This window comes from Lepisosteus platostomus, chromosome 4 (assembly GCF_059453375.1).
Source record: "Lepisosteus platostomus isolate fLepPlt1 chromosome 4, fLepPlt1.hap1, whole genome shotgun sequence".
In the NCBI taxonomy this organism is placed as follows: Eukaryota; Metazoa; Chordata; class Actinopteri; order Semionotiformes; family Lepisosteidae; genus Lepisosteus; species Lepisosteus platostomus.
In genome coordinates this window covers 5,181,860-5,201,482 of record NC_142614.1, presented here as the reverse complement: position 1 = coordinate 5,201,482, position 19,623 = coordinate 5,181,860, and the positions used below count along the sequence as shown (strand labels likewise).

The 19,623-nt window shown below is 50.7% G+C and overlaps 1 protein-coding gene across 2 annotated transcripts in view; it reads right to left on the bottom strand.

Moving 5' to 3' along the window:
- The window catches only part of numbl (NUMB like endocytic adaptor protein), a 55,652-nt gene that overhangs the window by 11,621 nt on the left and 24,408 nt on the right, over window positions 1–19,623 (bottom strand). The window contains exons 1-7 of one of the 2 annotated variants that reach the window (XM_088627707.1): window positions 17,762–18,293; window positions 10,284–10,425; window positions 8,288–8,362; window positions 7,599–7,673; window positions 4,921–5,061; window positions 4,010–4,214; window positions 3,103–3,378 (exon numbers count right to left, since the gene is read on the bottom strand). In XM_088627707.1, the coding sequence (XP_088483833.1) occupies window positions 3,103–3,378; window positions 4,010–4,214; window positions 4,921–5,061; window positions 7,599–7,673; window positions 8,288–8,362; window positions 10,284–10,425; window positions 17,762–17,784 (937 nt within the window). In that variant the 5' untranslated portion in view covers window positions 17,785–18,293. Of the gene's footprint in view, window positions 1–3,102; window positions 3,379–4,009; window positions 4,215–4,920; window positions 5,062–7,598; window positions 7,674–8,287; window positions 8,363–10,283; window positions 10,426–17,761; window positions 18,294–19,623 lie in introns of those variants that run through there. The other variant, XM_088627708.1, reaches the window with a different exon arrangement.

Below are 19,623 nucleotides of genomic sequence, written 5' to 3'. Positions count from 1 at the left end.
TTTTTCTGATGCTTTCACTGAGCCACCTTAACACCAGTTTCCTAATGCAGCTATGAGATAACATGGAGTTACATGGCAGACACCAGCGCTCTCTCACAGTTCCTTTGGACTGGGGCTGCCTCCTCTGTGTGGAGTTTGCATGTTCTCCCCCTGCTTGCACCAGGTACCTCAGTTGCCCCCGTATCCCTGTGTGTGTTTTTGTGTCTGCCGAAAGATGGGCTGTGTTGATAGTGAAAGATAGTGTTGATCTGGCCTTCTGGGCTAGGACCCAGTGGGGAGTGACTTTCTGATAATGGATGGATAGACAATACAGCTGTGGTGTGGTTTAACTCTAAAGCACACAAGCACACAAATGGAGGAAAATTCCCAGAAGGGTTTCTCAGAGATCTATTGGCTCAGCTGTGGGTGTGGTATCCCCTCCCCCTGATATGAGAAAGCACATTGAGCTGTTTTCTGTCACTGGAGCTCTGCTGGGGTGGCAGGAGTAAGAGTCGCCCGTTCTCTGCAGCGCTCGACTCAGACAGCCGATCAGAGGGCCTTGCTCAATAAAGCCATTGTGTCGTCTGAGCTTTGGGAAGCTCAGCGCGAACAGTAAAAGAATGGCTGCACTGCGCCGCCGCCGCTGTGATGTCCTGTTGGATGGATGGCAGCCAGGACGCTGCGCCCCGCTGTACAGCACCTGTCACAGACGCCTACCCCAAAACCGGCCGCCGATGAGTCAGGCCAGATCTTGTGGGAGCCACTTATAAATGATAAGGTGCAAACACATGCAGCCACAATATTGAAAATCAAAATACTTGCCTTCTACAACACATTTCTGTGTGAACCCTCTCCACTCCACACAAGGTCAAGCGGCACTCTGTTTCCCCACAGGCTACTGGGTGTGGTGCACCATCCCGTTCTTGTACAATAACTTTAATGCTGTTTTTTTTTCTCAGGTCTAACACAACGAAGGAAAACTCTTTTTTAGACATAGCTGTAAGTTCACCATTTGGGAGAGGTAGGCAGTTCTAAAATCAAACCACCATGGCCCCCTGCTCCAGAGAATTTCCATAGAGCGAAGCAAAAAGAGATCCCATCCGTTTGAGTCCAGCCACCTAGCTGCTACACTGCACTCGCTACCACTGGGAAGGAATCAGAATTCTCGGATTCTCAGAAACGTATGTCAGAAAACAAAAAGCTGGGCAAAAGTTTGCCCCTTTATTTTTCAGGCGAGTGTATAACTCTCCATGGACAGCCATCTCTTCGTTTGTATTAAAAAGTGCTTAATATGAGTGTGTGTGTGCTCAGGAGTGTAGCAGGAGTGTGTGTGTGTGTGCTCAGGAGTGTAGCAGGAGTGTGTGTGTGTGCTCAGGAGTGTAGCAGGAGGAGTGTGTGTGTGCTCAGGAGTGTAGCAGGAGGAGTGTGTGTGTGCTCAGGAGTGTAGCAGGAGGAGTGTGTCTGTGCTCAGGAGTGTAGCAGGAGGGGTGTGTGTGTGCTCAGGAGTGTAGCAGGAGGAGTGTGTCTGTGCTCAGGAGTGTAGCAGGAGGGGTGTGTGTGTGCTCAGGAGTGTAGCAGGAGGAGTGTGTCTGTGCTCAGGAGTGTAGCAGGAGGAGTGTGTGTGTGCTCAGGAGTGTAGCAGGAGGGGTGTGTCTGTGCTCAGGAGTGTAGCAGGAGGAGTGTGTGTGTGCTCAGGAGTGTGTGTGTGCTCAGGAGTGTAGCAGGAGGAGTGTGTGTGTGCTCAGGAGTGTAGCAGGAGGGTGTGTGTGTTCAGGAGTGTAGCAGGAGGAGTGTGTGTGCTCAGGAGTGTAACAGGAGGAGCGTGTGTGCTCAGGAGTGTAGCAGGAGGGTGTGTGTGCTCAGGAGTGTAGCAGGAGGAGTGTGTGTGTGCTCAGGAGTGTAGCAGGAGGAGTGTGTCTGTGCTCAGGAGTGTAGCAGGAGGGGTGTGTGTGTGCTCAGGAGTGTAGCAGGAGGAGTGTGTCTGTGCTCAGGAGTGTAGCAGGAGGGGTGTGTGTGTGCTCAGGAGTGTAGCAGGAGGAGTGTGTCTGTGCTCAGGAGTGTAGCAGGAGGAGTGTGTGTGTGCTCAGGAGTGTAGCAGGAGGGGTGTGTCTGTGCTCAGGAGTGTAGCAGGAGGAGTGTGTGTGTGCTCAGGAGTGTGTGTGTGCTCAGGAGTGTAGCAGGAGGAGTGTGTGTGTGCTCAGGAGTGTAGCAGGAGGGTGTGTGTGTTCAGGAGTGTAGCAGGAGGAGTGTGTGTGCTCAGGAGTGTAGCAGGAGGAGTGTGTGTATGCTCAGGAGTGTAGCAGGAGGGTGTGTGTGCTCAGGAGTGTAGCAGGAGGAGTGTGTGTGCTCAGGAGTGTAACAGGAGGAGCGTGTGTGCTCAGGAGTGTAGCAGGAGGGTGTGTGTGCTCAGGAGTGTAGCATGAGGAGTGTGTGTGTGCTCAGGAGTGTAGCAGGAGGAGTGTGTGTGTGCTCAGGAGTGTAGCAGGAGGAGCATGTGTGCTCAGGAGTGTAGCATAAGGAGTGTGTGTGTGCTCAGGAGTGTAGCAGGAGGAGTGTGTGTGTGCTCAGGAGTGAAGCAGGAGGAGTGTGTGTGTGCTCAGGAGTGTAGCAGCAGGAGTGTGTGTGTGCTCAGGAGTGTAGCAGCAGGAGTGTGTGTGTGCTCAGGAGTGTAGCAGGACGGGTGTGTGCTCAGGAGTGTAGCAGGAGGAGCGTGTGTGTGCTCAGGAGTGTAGCAGGAGGAGCGTGTGTGTGCTCAGGAGTGTAGCAGGAGGGTGTGTGTGCTCAGGAGTGTAGCAGGAGGAGTGTGTGTGTGCTCAGGAGTGTAGCAGGACGGGTGTGTGCTCAGGAGTGTAGCAGGAGGAGGGTGTGTGCTCAGGAGTGTAGCAGGAGGAGCGTGTGTGTGCTCAGGAGTGAAGCAGGAGGAGCGTGTGTGTGCTCAGGAGTGTAGCAGGAGGAGCGTGTGTGCTCAGGAGTGTAGCAGGAGGGTGTGTGTTTGTGCTCAGGAGTGTAGCAGGAGGAGTGTGTTTGTGCTCAGGAGTGAAGCAGGAGGAGCGTGTGTGCTCAGGAGTATAGCAGGAGGGTGTGTGTGCTCAGGAGTGTAGCAGGAGGAGTGCGAGTCCTCACCTGGGTTCTTGCTCTGGAAGTCTGTCTTGCGCTGCAGGGTGGAAGGCAGGTCGTTGAGGCGCAGAGAGAGCTGCCGCTTGAAGGGGGAGTTCTTCTGGCTCAGAGCGGGGAAGCCGCGGAAGGAGCCCTGGCGCACCAGCTGCTCGATGGGCGCGTGGCGGCGAGGGATGGCATGCTGCCCCCCGGGCTCAGCCTTCTCCACGGGGGAGGCGGCCCCCTCAGGTGGAGAGGCAGCTCCAGGAGGCACTGCGGCAGGGGCAGCCGAGGCAGCCTCCGCTGTGAACAACCAGAGAGGCACACAGACGATGAAATACTAATTGCATTTTTGGTTGCAGGATAATTGAGTCATCCTGATTATAGAACAACTAATATGTAAATATTAGAAGAATCAACCTATGATCTTAAATGAGCCTCATTAAGCTTGCCAGAAATATAGATAAATAACTTGATGTGGATGATCCACTAGAAGGAGCCCAGTTTCAGAAAAGGAAGTACAGCAATGCCTTGCTTATTGCCGAGGATGGGGTCCACAGAAAGGTGGTATATAAAATAGTTTATTATTATATTATAATTATTTTGCTATTAGAACAAACAGCAGCAGGAGCACCTCTACAGCCTGCGCTGACTGCGGTGACAACTGTCCTGCATCTGCCATCACAGATATACACGTGCTCTTATACAGTTGAATTTAGTGTGATTAAAAAACAGCCAATTCAAACAAGAGCTAATGGAAGCAACAGGAATGGCGGTATGAGAAATCTCTGCAAGATACCGCACTGCATTATTCCAATATAAGAGTGAGAAAGTGGAAGCTGGTATTCTAAGCACAATAGTCACGAGAAAATGCCAATAATCCAACCAGGGCACAGGGCTGCAGCTGCTCCTCCCGGCCCACGGGGGGCAGTACCTTTCTTCTTGTCCTGCGGCTGCTTGGCGGCCTCCTCGCGCTCGGCCTGCTGGCCGGCGGAGGCGACCCGGAAGGAGCCCTCGCGGACGAAGGAGGTGCGGCTGGCGTCGAAGGAGGCCGTCACCCCGCACTCCTTCTCCCGCCGCTGCTTCCTCTCCAGGCAGGCGGCGAAGGCGCAGCCCACAGCGTGGCTCAGCCGCTCCCCCTGGTGGACAGCACAGGCACAGCCCCGCGTCAGTCTGCAGCCTCGGGCGCACGGAGGGCGCGCAGCGAGCCTCCTCTCTCACGTGCGTTTGGACCGCTCACGCCAAGGGGCCAGCTTGTCTACAGGCAATACTCCCTAGCTCCCCTTTTAGTCTGTCAATTCTGTGTTTATGTGACCAACATCTGCTCTTAAACATCAGCACTTCTTTAATGAATCTATGAATCTAATCTCTGAACTGGTTTCATCACTCTGCTCTCCTCCCCACTGATAGCTGATGTGTGGGGAGCGGACTGGCGCACTATGGCTGCTGTCGCATCATCCAGGTGGGGCTCCACACTGGTGGTGGTGGAGGGGATCCCCATTACCTGTAAAGCGCTTTGAGTGGAGTGTCCAGAAAAGTGCTATATAAGTGTAAGGAATTACTGTTATTATTTAAAATTGCATGCAATCAATTTACTTGCTGAGGCACCTTTAAAAACGAGGCCAAAGCTTCAAAGAGCACTACTGGTTCTACTGCAAACTTAATGTGGATGCATACTGGTTGTAAAGCATGAGGAAGGCTTGTCACATTCACAGTTCTTCAAAACTAGCGGAAAACCGCATTAAAAGAAAAAAAATACTGGGGTAAATTTACCACCCACTATCCAAGCCCTCTCTGAAATCTGAGGCGCCGCTGTGGACCCCCGGCGGACCGGACCCCACTCACCGAATCCTTGAGGGCCATGAAACAGTGGCAGATCCAGCGGCGCGTGGTGCCGTCCCGGCAGATGTAGGAGAAGGCCTTGTCGTAGTTGCGGTCGGGCGCGCAGAAGGACACCTTCTCGATGGTCTGGTCGACGATGAGGTCCTGCAGCGAGAGAGCCTGCGGTGAGCCGAGCGAAGAGGCTTCCCCGCCGGCGGGCAGCCGCGCGGAAAGGCCCGTCTCCCCGAACGACACCGCCTGGGGCTAGTCTCGCAAGACCCCCGACACATTAACTGCAGCCGTACGGGAAGAAATGAGCGAAACCGATTCGCCTGGCGAGAGGGAGCAAACGAATTCTTCATGCCCTCGTTAGGGGCAGAGCGGTGGCTCTGTGCTGAGGACCTGCGCCTGTGGCTGGAAGGTTGCTGGTTCAAATCCCGCAGGCGGCAGAGGAATCCTACTCCGTTGGGCCCCTGAGCAAGGCCCTTAACCTCAGCTGCTCCAGGGGCGGTGTACAATGGCTGACCCTGTGCTCTGACCCCAAGCTTCTCTCCCTGTCTGTGTGTCTGTGTCTCATGGAGAGCAAGCTGGGGTCTGCGAAAAGACACATTCCTAATGCAAGAAATTGTATAGGGCCAATAAAGTGATGTTATGTTCAGTTTTTTTGTTGTTGATCCTATATCAACAGGCAAAGCATGTACTGCTTGTTTGAAATCAGGAGCATATCAACATCTCCAGCAAAACTGGATTCATGTTCACAAATCCTACTCGAACGATGGAGTGTGTCAGGGCTAAGCTTTATTTTTGTGTGGCTGTATACACAGGCCCTGTCGCACTCAGCAGGCCTGGGCACAATCTATTGACTATTGTGGGGATCTGGTCATGTCAATTCCACAATAACACTACCTTCTTCAACGTCTTGCAATGACACCATAGAACCCGCTGCATGAAGGGCTTGTTCCTCTGCAGGACAAGGGGTGCTTAAGCACAAAATGAAAAACCTTTTTTGAAACCACTTCATTAGAGTGGGTCGGCCCACTAATCCCACTGAAAAGCTCTATTTGTAAAACACAAGGAAGGGTCAGTTCAACGAGAGGGCTATCAGACATTCTAGTGCCCTTGCTTTTTAATCAGATAATCTGGCTGATGCTGTTTAAGGCAGAGGAATGAGGAATATTCCATTAACATACTGTACCAAAAAATGTGAATGTACGAAAACAGGGGAAGTGCAAGAGGGACAACTTTACACTAAGGGCAGTAGGGGTCTGGAACATACTGCCCAGTCACGTTGTTAAAAATGACACTCTTCCTTCAAGAAACGGCTGGATGAGATCTTCTGTGCAGACTCCTCCTGCCCACACAACAGCCTGGCTGGACTGAAGAGGCATCTTCTCATCGGCAACCTGTCTTGTGTTCTTTATTCATACAGGTCCCAGAGCTGTGGCTGTTTCATTTCCCAGACATTCCAAAGGGCTGAAGGGATTCCAGGGAGCAGAAAGGAGGAATACCCTTCACCGTGAAGCCTCTGCACAATCACAATACGGCTGTATCCTCCACGCTACAGTACGTGCAATTCCTCCGCCTTCCGTTCTTTTTGTTTTTGGGCCCATTTTGTCACGGCGTTCAGGCAGCGGGGGGGCGATCATGTCTGCAAGCCAACGCGAAGCCATGTGGGCCGAGATCCGCCCACAGTGCAATTGTTCCCTTCCTTCCCGTAAAAAAAGGACAGAATACCCCCTTTCATTAAACCCAATTACCTCATTAAAAGAGTCGTTAGAAGGCGCAGGCGGCGGAGGAGGATGGAGGCAGGCCGTGGGCGACAAGTGTCAGACCGCACACCGAGTGTGAAAAGGCTGCCTCTTCAGCAGGCTGCGCTCGGCCTAGCGAGAGGGGGAGCGCAGACGCTGCTGCGCCCTGCGAATATTCCGGGAAGGCCGATCCTGAGGTCGGCGAGGCAGGGAGCAGAGAGGAGGCGGGCGGGGGCAGGCTGCTGGAGACTGCTGATTCAGTTCTGGTAGCGACAGAACGGAGGTGGGGGGGGGCTGGAACAGCAACGTTTGTGTGTAACTGCACACAAAAAGCCTGCTTGTGTCTGAAAAGAAACTCCAATAATTGCCTCATTATGTCTGCCTGATGGGAGGCCCACGGGTCTGCTGAATGGCCGCGTTTTGAAATACCGGCGGACTTTTTTCTTCCTTTCCCATTGTCCAGAGTGAAGACTCAGCACTCCCGGCTCCCGGGTGGACCGCGCGGCTGAGCCGAGAAAGCCTCCCCCCGGATGGCGGGGAGGGGTCTGTGCGGCCCCAAGAAGGGGGATCAGCTGCTGAGGTCAGGGATCCAGGTTTTGGGGTTTGAGTTCTGCAGTGCTGCAGGAGCCGGTGACCAAGGCGGGGAGGCTGTCTGCTGCAGTGCGTTGTCCCGCCAGTGCTGTCCCATCCTCGCGCACGCCAGCTGCTTCCTTTCCAATTCATGAATAGAAATAAGTGCAGCTTCCACGCCCACCCCACTTTGCCACCTTATTTCTACCCACATTACAAAATAAACTGCGCAGGAACACACTTTCAGCGGGATACAGTCCGCAGGGGTTGGTTTCCCCTTGTCTGTGTGCAGACCGGCTCTGCGGTATTGATAAAAAAGGTGCCGACTTCATCCTTCACTGCGCCGGTCTGGGCCCAGCTGGGCTGGCATGGGCACAGTCTTACCTTTGTCTTGTCGTCCACCACTCTCAGGCCGTCTGCGGACACCCACAGCACCGCCTTCACCGATTTCTTCCCGCTCTGAAAGACAACGGCAGCACTGATGGCCTGCAGGTCCCCGCGCTCAGCATTCACAGCCTGCCCTGCTGTGTGCGGTCCTCTCACGGCCCCCACCCGGCGACAGCTGTCCGTGTACTGTGTTCGTGTTAGTGCTACCCCTCGAGCACACTGTGTGGTCGCTCCTGGATGACGTGCCTTTACTGGCCAGCTTCACCCAGTGCTGAATTCCCATCCACGGCCGAGACGACCCCCAAAAACCCTAATCCTTGCTGGAAAAGCAGGGACAGGGAAGAGGTGATGGCCTGAGGCTATCACCTCTGCTTATCTCCCTCTAGCAAAAACAAAACTCTCCGAATGACGTATAAATGAACACAGAAAATTAAAAGTAAACTTGAAAACAACAAAAACAGCATAGAGGTGTCGGACACCACCTCAACGGAGTTTTATTTTTTGCTTATTATGGAAAAACATATTGGGGTGCATAGCAAAAGAAAAGAGCAGTTGGAAAGGTTTGAGTCTGTGTGTGTGATCTCGCTGCTCCTGGTTATTCCACTGCAGTTGTTGCAGCCAGCCCTCAAAAGGGGGGGAATCACTATTACACTGGAGGAGAGGCAGGGAGACGTTTTTCTACTTACAACTTTGAGCTTCTTGACAGCCTCTTCACAGACATGCATGCCCCTGGACTCGTCCACCTCCACGTGGCCCAGATACTGGAAGAGAGAGCAGGTGGAGTCAGAGGACAGTGATTCCTGCATAGGCCTCTCACTGTGAAGCAGAGATCACCAAGAGTTGGACTGTTCACCCAGTCACGAAGAACGGGAGCTGGGTTTAGACCAGAGGGAGACGGGTAAGTTTTACCCTGCTGGTCATGTGCTGCAGCAGCAGTGATCCCGCCCGGCATGTGAGGAACTGCAGGCTCAGGCATTTGGTGCCTTTGCTCGGCAGAGGAGCCAGTGGTGCGAAGCTCCCTTTGTGTGGTACTTGCACAAAAGAAGGAAAACAACTTAACCCACTGTAAAAAAAAAACTGGTAGATCACTGTGCTTTTCTCTGTTCTGCCTGGGGGCTATACACCACAATCCCTGGATTCTAACAAAGGATTCCATAAGATATTTTGGCTTTCAGGGCCTTCAGTGAGCTCAGGGCTCACCCACTCTGGAGAGTGCTGATATAGTTTCTCAGCCACCCTGAATGAGCCACGCAGACCACAACTTCACCAAAGCTCATGCGATAAAAACATCTGGAACTTCTTCTGGTCAGATGTCCAGTTTGTTACCATTTGTACAAAGCCCCGTGGAACAAAATCCCTTCTCTAATGCGATTAACTTACATTGAAGCCATCTAATTTTCTTAATGCTGTGAATGCAGTGAGAGGTTTGAATAATGCCCTGCTCAGGCAAGTCCTGCAGTTGAAAGTTAATCTGAGTGGCAGTTCTTTCAGTTTTACTGTATTTAATGCAGCTGTTACCATGGTGAGCCATAGTAAACCTTTAGAAGCCCCATCTCATTGCTTGGGCAGTCGGAAACTTTAACAGTGTGATGCAAAACACAGAGGAAAACGAACAGCCGGCGCACATAATGGAAATCAGCAGACCTCTGCAGGTTTATTCCTAATGCTTTCTCAGTCCCAGCACCAGCACTGGTGCTGTTGGTCAGACACTGTGCTGCCTTTCCTGGTTTTCTAGACATGTAAATTCCCTAATGTCTGAGGTGGAGACCAAAATGGGACAATATCATTTTAAAAGGGACATTTCCATTGGCCTTACTATAAACATGGAAATAGGACTAAAATCTGCACTCTGACATCAGTAACTTGTTAACGTCTCCTCTGCGCAAAATGACAGGTGCTCACTATTCTTACAAAATCATTGCAGCTTTATTGTTAGACATGTTGCCTGTCCACCCCTCTCTGCAAGACCTCAAACACAGTCACACCTTCGAGCCTGTGCGCATAAAAATTGATGTCTGCTCACACACACATTTGTTAAAGACACACGCCCGAGGACACACATTCACAGACAATCAGCCCTTCTGGACTGCTGTGGGCGCAAGTTACAATCTGTGCAGTGACAACAACAGAAAAGCCTTTTATAATTGGAAAATAATATAATAGGAGAAAAGATGTCAGAAGCTCAAGAACACACACAATAAACACAAAACAAATGATAAAACTGGAATCAGAAGGATGTGAAGGTGAGACCCATGACCTGTTTCACTTTCATGATGTTAAGTAAGAGTTAATAAAGGATAAAGACTCTCTTGACAGCTTTAAATGTGTGGAATTCAAATTCAGCTCAGGAACTGAAAAACCAAGAGTCACAGACTGAGAAAGCTGGACAGGTCAGGGAGTCTCATTCTACTGTGAAGAGAAGACCAACATAATCATAATTCCTTATACTTACATAGCACTTTTCTTGACACTCCACTCATAGAGCTTTACAGTCAATGGGGAATCCCACTATCACCACCAGTGTGCAGCCCCACCTGGGTGATGTGACAGCAGCCACAGTGCACCAGTACTCTCCCCACACACCAGCTCTCGGTGGGGAGGAGGGCAGAGTGATGAAGCCAGTTCAGAGAGGGGGATTATTAGGAGGCCGTGACTGGTAAAGGTGTCAGGAGATGGTCTTACCCGCACAGAGAAGTTACATTTGCCCTTGCGCACGGCCTCCTCATCCGCTTGCCACTGGTGCGGCCGGCTGGCCTCGGGCACGTAGGAGGGCTTCTTTTTCCGCAGGCTCTGACGCAGCTTGTTCATCTCGGGGTCCCTGTCACTGAGGAGGGGAGAGAGAGAGAGAGAGACAACTGGTTCAGACAGCCAGGCAGCCAGCCCCCCCTGCCCCCCGAGAGAGAGACGCGCATTTATCTACGGTCTCAGCTCGATGGCTTGCCCTTCCCCTGTCCTCCTCTGTTTAGCCCCCGCATCGTCCATCGCGCTTGTACTGATGTGTCGCGCGGACGGGGGGGGGGGGGGGTGTCGACACAGATGCGTCGACTGTGGTGTTTTTACGCGTTACCAGCTGGCGGATTTCTGGGCGGACGCGACTCAACTCCTGCCTTTCCTCGCCCCCGAGCCAGCGTCATCGCAAGCGCTGAGTGTTCGAGAATTCGTGGCGCGTCATGCTCTCCCCGAATTCCAATTCTGCAGCACCCGTCTCGCAAATTCCCACTCCAGCTGGATTTTCCTTGGCCACTTTAAACCCCCTACTGCTGTCCGGCTTTCCCAATTGTACTCGTGGTGCCACGCCACCCCTGCCTGGACCACCCACAAGGCCATGCTACCCACCTCCAGCAGGAGACCATCTAACCCCCTGCTCAGGATATTCTTGCTTTAGAAAAAAAGCTTCGGTTTTTGGAACATCAGAATTGCTTTACTCATTTTATGCCTTAGTCTGGCTTTTAAGGTTTTACAGTATAACTTGTTATCACACAGGGTCGCTCTTTAAAAAGCGACGTCTTGAAAAGATGGGGCCAATAAAAAAGAGTAATCATAACAGATGCTGATGCTCTGCCAGCACTTTGCTCATGCCCAAGCCATCTCTACGGTGACAGGAAAGGGCTGAGAATGCCAGGCTCTCATCTGACGACTCTCACAGTTTCCCCTCTTCCCATCCGCTCTCCAGAGTCCAGGCACGACAGCAGCTCTCCCTATTCCAGCGGGCAATGAAATCCAGCTGGAATCCAGATTGGAGTTCGGGACACCAAAGTGCAAAAGTGCCCCCCCCTCCCACCCATCTCAATTTCCCCTGCCTCACACATTCCCCGATTAGCACCCTCCTTCTCCCTCCCCCCACCCCTCGTCTTGCAGAAAAGTGCCTCTCCAAATAACTTTGTTTCAGAACATCTGGAACACATTGAAGAGAAGTGTGTGTGTGTGAGAGAGAGAGTTGGGAGAGTGGAGCGAGCAGGTTTATGTCTGCTTTTTTTTCTGGCAGCAGAAAACTTCTGCAAGCTCTGCCTAGTTTCCTGCCAGCCCCGTCTCAGACAGCAGCCGTCTGCGCACACTGCATCTACAGGACCTCTGCAGGCAGCGGCGGCAGTGAGGCAGCAGAGCCAGCCCTCGAGGTCAGCCGCCTTTCTCCCTCGCTATCTCCTTTCTTCATTCACCTCCTACTGTGGGCTTTCCACGTCAAAACGGAAATAGGTCACAGACAAGAGGAGGCCGTTTGACCCATTTTGCTTGTTGGGTTGTTGGCAGGTTATTGATCTACAGATCAATATTAATTAGCTGTTTTCCAAAGGATGCCACGGAATGGCACGGCTCGGCAGCATGTTCCAGACACCCACCATCCTTTGTGTAAAGAAGTGCCTCCTGTCCTCAGCACAAGCAACCCTCCTTCGTATTGTCCAGTTGTGCCCTTGTATTCTTATATTGCTGCTAGGTGATTCACTGGGTTGACGTTATCAATAACTTTGGGGATTTCGAACGTTTGCCTCATCCCCTTGTGCTCTCCTCTGGTCAAGAGATTAAGTACCACTGAAATATCTGCGCATGGCATTTCCATGACCAGCAATGATCCTGGACACTCTTCTTCGATCTCTTTCAGGGGCAGAAGAGTCCTTTCTATAGTGTGGTGGCCAGAATGAATAATAGTTTCTAACATTTCTACAACAACACATCGAGTTCTGTGCTGACCAGGCCCAGGCTTGCTGAACCTGAGATCTGACAACATCAGGCTGGTGCCACATAGAATTGTGCATAGTATTCCAACACCGGGCAAACCAGTCAATCGTATAACTTTAACTTTACTTCCTCGGGATTTTTAAAGCTTTGGTTTCTTAGCCCTCGTGACCTTGTATTAGATAAAGAGGTTTAGAAAATAATGGATGGGTGGTTTCTTAGCTTCTTGTGGCCGATGCTGATGAATTTGAAATTCTTTTTCATACTGCAATTGGCTATGCCAGAGCTCATCATCAAACATGCTGGCTTAAAGCATCACTTGTGCTTTCTTCTGCATTATCACTGAGGGTCCTTGCTCAACGTGGAGAATGATTCTCAGTGTCCCTCATTCTCAGCTGGAGCGCTGAAGAGAGCTCTACTGATGTCCCCTTGTTGCTTGTAGGTATGAAGCCAAAACACCATAAACATCTCTAGATCTTTTCCAAACAGCACACTAGAGCAGCATGTTGGAAAAGGAACATAAGGATCCTGCACCAAGGCCATCCCCTCGAGCAACAGTTTTTCCACTACAAAGAGGGTGTGGGGAGGAAGTGTCAGTGCTTATTTTCCCTGTCTGCTGTGCAGCTAGAGAAGGATGAAACTGTACCTTTAAGGATCCGTCTGAAAGCAGCGCTAATTCCCTTCCTGGATGAGAGAGCCTTTTGCTGGAAATCAGGCAAGCTGTGAGTCACTCTGCCTTTACTGTAAATCTGCTGCAGAGCAAGGATCAGAGAACAAGTATCTGTGTGTGTTTGTGAATTTTAACCTAAACACCCCTCTCTGGGCATGCGCTGCTGTGTGCGCTACGCGATATTGTGCTCGGGTAAGAGCGTGTGGGGGTGTCGGGGCCTGACGACCCCTCTCTCCCCCACCTCCCACTTACAGTACTATCCTTCCCAGCCTCACCCTTACTGCCCCCTCTTTCAGCCAAACCCCCCTTCCTCTCTCTCCTTTCTCTGCCAGCAGAGAGCTGCGTTTACTAACAGTTTTACTGCGGTTTCATCCTTTTTTTCTCTGCTTTCTCAGAGCACAAATAACCCCCCAGGCTTATTTACAACAAAGGCAGGAGAGAGGATCTGTGAAGGCAGCCGAAAGAAAGAAAGAAGGAAGAGAAAAGCACAGACAGCCAAAGGAACCGAGAGAATAAAAGGTAAATCTGAACTTGGAAAGCTTACAAAACTGGGTAAATTCACCTGGACTGAGTCTGCTGTGAGACACGTCAGATCTTCAGAGGACTAATCTTTTGTTACTAAACTGGGTCTTTCGAATGCTATAACATCTTTCTTCGCCCGATGCCTTTCAAACAGGGCCTTGTGCGTAGCACAGGAGTGCTTTGTTCAGATAAATGACATTTCTACTTTGCACTGTGGTTTAAATGAATTATTTTTTCATCTGTATTAAGTTTGAGAACAAATCTTGTTCGTAAAGGAAAGGGGAACTCCAGGTATGCCAACTGCAGAGATTAGTTCAATTAATTTGACTACTTTTTTGGTTAGCCCTCACTCTCTCGGATCCCCTGTACAGATGGACAAAAAGCAACTGGCACAGACCAGCACAGACCCAAACCCTTCAAGCTCAATGCTGAGAAACACCAGAAGCTGCAACACATCGTTCAAGGTAAACGATTCTCTCCCACAACCAAAATGTATATGACGTCTTAGGGTTCATACTAGATAGATAAGCTAATTTTGCCCAGTGGCCAAACTACAAGAAGATCCCGACACAGCACCGCGCCTTCTGATAAAACAGGTTCACGGGGCCAACAAGACTGGGTACAGGGATGAGCAGGCTGGTGCGCTAGTTCCTACATGTGCAGAGACCTATGTGCAGTAGCAGCTGTGTTGACACAGGCCATGGCTGAGGGACTTACTTTCAGTGCAGGCAGCAGAGGGAACGCTGACCAATTGAGAACTACCACAGAGACAGAGAACACAAGTATGGAAGTGCTTCCAAGCAGGATGGTTCATAAACTGGAAAATGATGTTAAAGATCAGACTTCAACTGTTCGAATTTGTAACAAGACTCGCCTACAATATCTACCTGGTAAAGAGCTCTTTCACAGAACAGCGCCAGCCCTTGAGATTTGACTCCAGATGTTGATCTAAAAGAGTCAAGTCATATCTCTACTGCAGAATGCTTGTTTAAAAAACGTATTTTATGCCCCGTCGTGCTCAGTGTGTTTCACTGTTGCTGTTCACTGCGGGGGGCGCTGCCGAGGAGACACTGTGTCGCAGCTTACTCATCTGTATAAACACAAGCCCTTCCAGGAGAAATGTGCTGTGTTTGACTGGAGCACAGGGAGCCAGCGTGTGCGTGCTACTGTTTAGCACAGGAACGTGCACTCTCAGAACAGCGAAGGCCTCTCTGTTTCGTTTGAAAATAAGGATCAGGCTGCCGTCTGGGGCTCCACGTGTTTGTGTGTATATACATTGCCAGGAACACCCTGACCCACTTCCTTTCACACAAACATTCTCCCACTGTGTCGGGCGCGTCCGACTGATAACACGGGACCCAGCCATGTTTTGCTTGTAAAAATTAACATGGAAAGGCCAGCTATTTTTTCTGGGTGTTTTCAACTCTCAGGAACAGGGGGACCACAGGTAGCTAGGCACGCTGGAAAAGACCACAGCCAACACTGAAGTCGAGAGCACGTGGAAGGTCACAAATGAGAGAAGAGCGTTACCGTTTTTCTGTCTCGGCAGGATGCAAGCCACTGATGCAAGGCTGAATCCAATCCACCCTTCTCAAGCTCTATCTGGAGGAAGTCCAGGTGTCACCTTGGGCAACATGGACGAAGAGCCTGCTCCAGACTCTCTCCCCCTATAGGTTATCCAGTCGTAGTAGTAGGAGCCCAGACTCACTCAATCATTTGTGCAGCTCAATAATTCACAGTCACGGTAGGTTGTAGCCCACTAACCATCTGCAACCTCTTTGTATTGCTGCTAATTAGACCATTTCGGTCTTTTGGCCATAAGCAAACCAAACTTGCCCATGGAAATGTCAAGTTGGTCAGCTCAGCCTGCCTTTCTCCTTCCCAACTTCCTAACTGGATTTAAAATATAACAATGGCATTTTTTATCCAGTCTTAAACCAATTCCTCAATGCACTGCACTATATCCCATTATATATTCAACTGGCCCACATACTCCATTCACTAGCATTCACCATGCCCTGTGAAGAGAGCATTCGGGAAACCACAGGAGAAGGTCACCGGAAGGTTACCGAACGACAACTCGCTCGATTAATGTGTAAGTGCATTACTGAAACTGGCATCTCATTCAGATTTTTCCTGGAAGATCCCAGGAAATCTGATTTAAATGCCTTGCTCTGTGACGATGTTCCCCCCATTTCCAGGCTGGATACATGCTTCCCTAGTGGGATCCATCCCTGAGCCTAAAGTACCTGACTGGGCGGACCCTGTCAGTACCTTTTAATCATTTTAATTCTCATGTCAAGAGCTTTTATTATAGCAGGACGTCTGACCCCAGAGCTGTTTTAAAGTCCTGCTGAGCAGCTGCTCCAAGTCTAGCATGTGGCACAAGAACCCAGATCCTCTGCGCTTTGGTAAAAAAAAAAACCTGCTGCTTTGCCAAAACCTGCTTGCAGTGGGCTGCAGACAGGGGCTGTAGACAACGCTCATCACAAATCACTGCCTGGTTTTAATCCTCAAAGAGACTGTCTGTCCCCGACGCCTGGCCTTTTTAACCACACTGATGGACACAGGGATCAAAAGGCTTCAATATCTGACACTCACACGGCTCCCTTGCAAGCCACATCAGATCAAGAAAGGCAGAGTCCTGCAGGGGTAATGTCAGCCTCCAAAAAAAGCTTTAAAGAGCACATAGATGGATTCCGATGCTCCAGACACAATGTTATACATCCAGCAGGCACAGAAAACACCAGGAAGTCACCAATATAAACGTATGTCAGCGCAGGTTGGCTTATACAGTATATGGCAAAATTTTCTGGCCTTCCCTGGTCAGATCAATTCTCAGGTCTCTACCTAGTTGAAAACTGGAGTAACTGGTGCAACATGCAGCTCACTCCCTCACACTGTTACCACTCAGCTGCTCTGGGATGCGGATACTGCCAAATCCTGTTTAGCACACACCCACACTGCGTTCCAGCTGGTCTTGCTGTTCACAGAGGATCAGCATGTGACGCGACTGTAAGGTTCCCAGTACTGTAGCCAGTGAGTGTACATCACCACTAAATTTCCTTCAGCAGTTTGAACTAACAGCTGGGGCTGTTTTAGTCCTCCACATCCTGAGAAGTTTCCAGGCCTCGAACACTTCAGGCCCATGCGCTCATTATCGCCGTCTCAGCTTTGTTGTACCGCCTGACGTCACGAGTCTGAGTCTTCCTCCAAACCCTCGATGCACCGGGACCACAGAAATATTTATTTCTTCAGCAGCTGCAAAGTGATGTCAGACATGCAGTGGCCTCAAAAACGCACTCCCGCCGAGGCCAAGCACAGGCGGCCGTGTCAAAACTTCGGCAGCGTCCTGAAACCGGAGCGCAGAGTCATTCGCGAGTCAGTCTCTGGACTCGGGATCGGAAGATGACGGGTTCGGATCCCAAGTACAGACGCTGCTGCCGAACGTCGGCCAAGGTAGCTTACCCAGACTGCTCCTGCAAACCCAGGCCACTAAAATTCACATCCAAACTTCTCTGTAAGTCACGTGATGAAAGGGTCTGCCAAACACATTAGGAACTGTTTTGAGGCACATTACATAAACAGTTTTAGCAACCTCAGCAATAAGCTTTAGATGTACAATGCTATGTTTTCACAAGCACAGACTTGACTTTTTCTCCTTATAGGGGTCATCTTCTGGCGAAGTTCTTCAGAATGGAAAAGCTTCTACACTTTCAGCTTTGAGATAATCAAAATAGAAAATTCTTGTGTTCATTAAGCCTGGTGAATTAACCATCAGCACGTTGTTTCAGGAGTTTCTGCTCTTCACTAGCAGAGACCCTGCAGCCTCGTACGTAGAAAACCATCTTTGTTAAGCTGTCACACGCATACTTCCATATTCCTACTAAAGGTATGCAACATCGCACTTTTTGGAAACTGTTATATCAGGGAAGATTTGTAGTATGATACTAACACAACCTTTAAACAAACCCCCTTCCCTTAAAACAAATAAATAACCCACCCCTTCAGAAAGGGAGGACTGAGACTTAATTTGCATTTCTTGCAAGCCTAAGTTCCAACGAGACACACTAAACTTACCGTTCAATTTAATTGCTAGGTGCAAACCCAGCCAGTCACACTGCACTTTTCTACCAATCGCCACTATTTCCAGAGTTTTTCTGCTGAATGTGAACAACTAACTACTCATGTTTGCTGTCAGAGAACCCAACTCTAATAAAAAAACAGATGTTTTGGGGTATAAACAAGCCATAACTATGTCACTGGACACGACATGACTTTCTCTTACAGTTCATACCTTTGCTCAATGGCTTCCCCCATGTTGCTCTCAATGTATCTTCCGAAAAAAAAAATCTTTGCGAATTGAAAGCCAGGAGTCCCTCAGGAAAACACCAGACCTGTGATAAATCCCGTAGTAAAGCAAAAAAAAAATCCCAGAGACGCTGCTCCTTCTCTGCAACCCTTTTAAAAACCTCAGCGATTCCGAGCACTTCTTCCACGTGTGGCTTTGTCAGCAGGCCCGCTCCCCGCCTCCTCCTCCGAGGCTCAGTCCCGGCTGTCCGGGAATCTCCGGAGGTGCGGGAATTCTGCACGCCCCGAGGAGCAGCTGCGCCCGGCTGCTGCCCTGCACCCGGACCCCCGATTTCCCCGAGGCAGCACTCTGCAGCTTGGCCCTGTTGTGTAACTGTGGCGGATTAGGCCGGTGCTTCACAGTGAGCGTGTGGCTCTGTGTATCCTCGTTAAGCCTATTAACAGCTAGAGCACAGGATGACCCCCCCTGCAGGCCAGGGGCTTAAGCATACAAGACCCAAGTTATGTAATGAATACTACAAGCCAATAAACAGCTCCTATTTCTCAATCAGATCTGAAAGCATCCCCCGGATAGAACTGCACCCCTAATCTCTCTAACAAGGAACCCCTTCCAAGGCCAGGCTGTGTTTCAGGCACCAGCAGTCGCTGTGGCTTATGCATGTTGTGTATCTCTTCCAATTCCACCTCTCTGCATTGTGAAATGGCAAGAGCTGACGCATATTAATTCCCACAGTTCATATCGGCCTTTCCACCTACAGCAAACTGCACTGAGTGTGCAACAGTGCAAGGGTGCAACAGAGTGATCCCCATTTCAACAGATTGTCAACAAAGAGGCAAGTGTTCCTGTATTTGACTGGATTACAAGGCCTTGTGAAAACCCGATAAGGACAGGAAAGTGTAATGGCTTCTGAAGTTCTATCTTGCTCTTCAAAGTGGATACCTACTGTAGCCTGCTGTCCTATACCCAGGTCCCATTCGTGTATTTTCAGCAGCCGCTCAATCCAGAACAGGGTCGCGGTGAGCCACAGCAGACTGTGGGTACGAGGCAGGACACCAGTCCAGTTCAGGATGGGACAAGTAACCTGGACAGGGAGGAGCACCTGGAGAAAACCCACCAGAACATGGGACCAAGCGCTAACGTCCACACTTCACGCTGAGGCACAGAGACACTCAGCCCATGTCTGTCTGCATATTTAGACTCCCTGCTACAGGCCGGTCTGTTTACCTCCAGCAGGGCTGCTGAAAATGGACTAACTTCCTGTTGTGCCTTTCCTTGCGCCTCCCTGCCCTGTTGGCCCCGATGTCGCCGGTTCAAGCCCGGGCCATGTTACTCGTCAGCTCCGACCTGGATTCTCCCCGCGGGGACGCAGAGCTGACCGAGCACTGCCAGGGGGGGTCAGAAGCAGGGCCAGGAGCTCCCCGGCTTGCCTCGCAATAGCGGCCCCTGGGAGTGCCCGGGGGCCCCGCGGCCCCGCAGCCCCGCAGTGAGGTCTCGTTGGTGCTAACATCCAACGAGGCCCCAAGGTGAAGCTGCTGTCAAAGGCCGACTGGCCCCAGCAGGCCAGACAGGTCGCAGGAGCTATAAAACAAGTCCGACTGGACACAGGTCCCAACCCCCCGCGTGAACAGGTGCTTGTGCTGTCTCAGTCCCCTTGAGGAAAGTCTGTGCAAAATCAAAATCAAGCCCCAGTATTTCACTTTCCTCTCCTGCCTGTGTGGGTATCTCTAATTCAGCACCTTGAGATGCTATACCATCAAAGGCAACACATGAAAGAAAGGTTATTTTATTCTTAAAGCAGCACGCTGGCCTCCTTTGTGTCTGTACTTTCCCACTTCCTCATCCTTGTC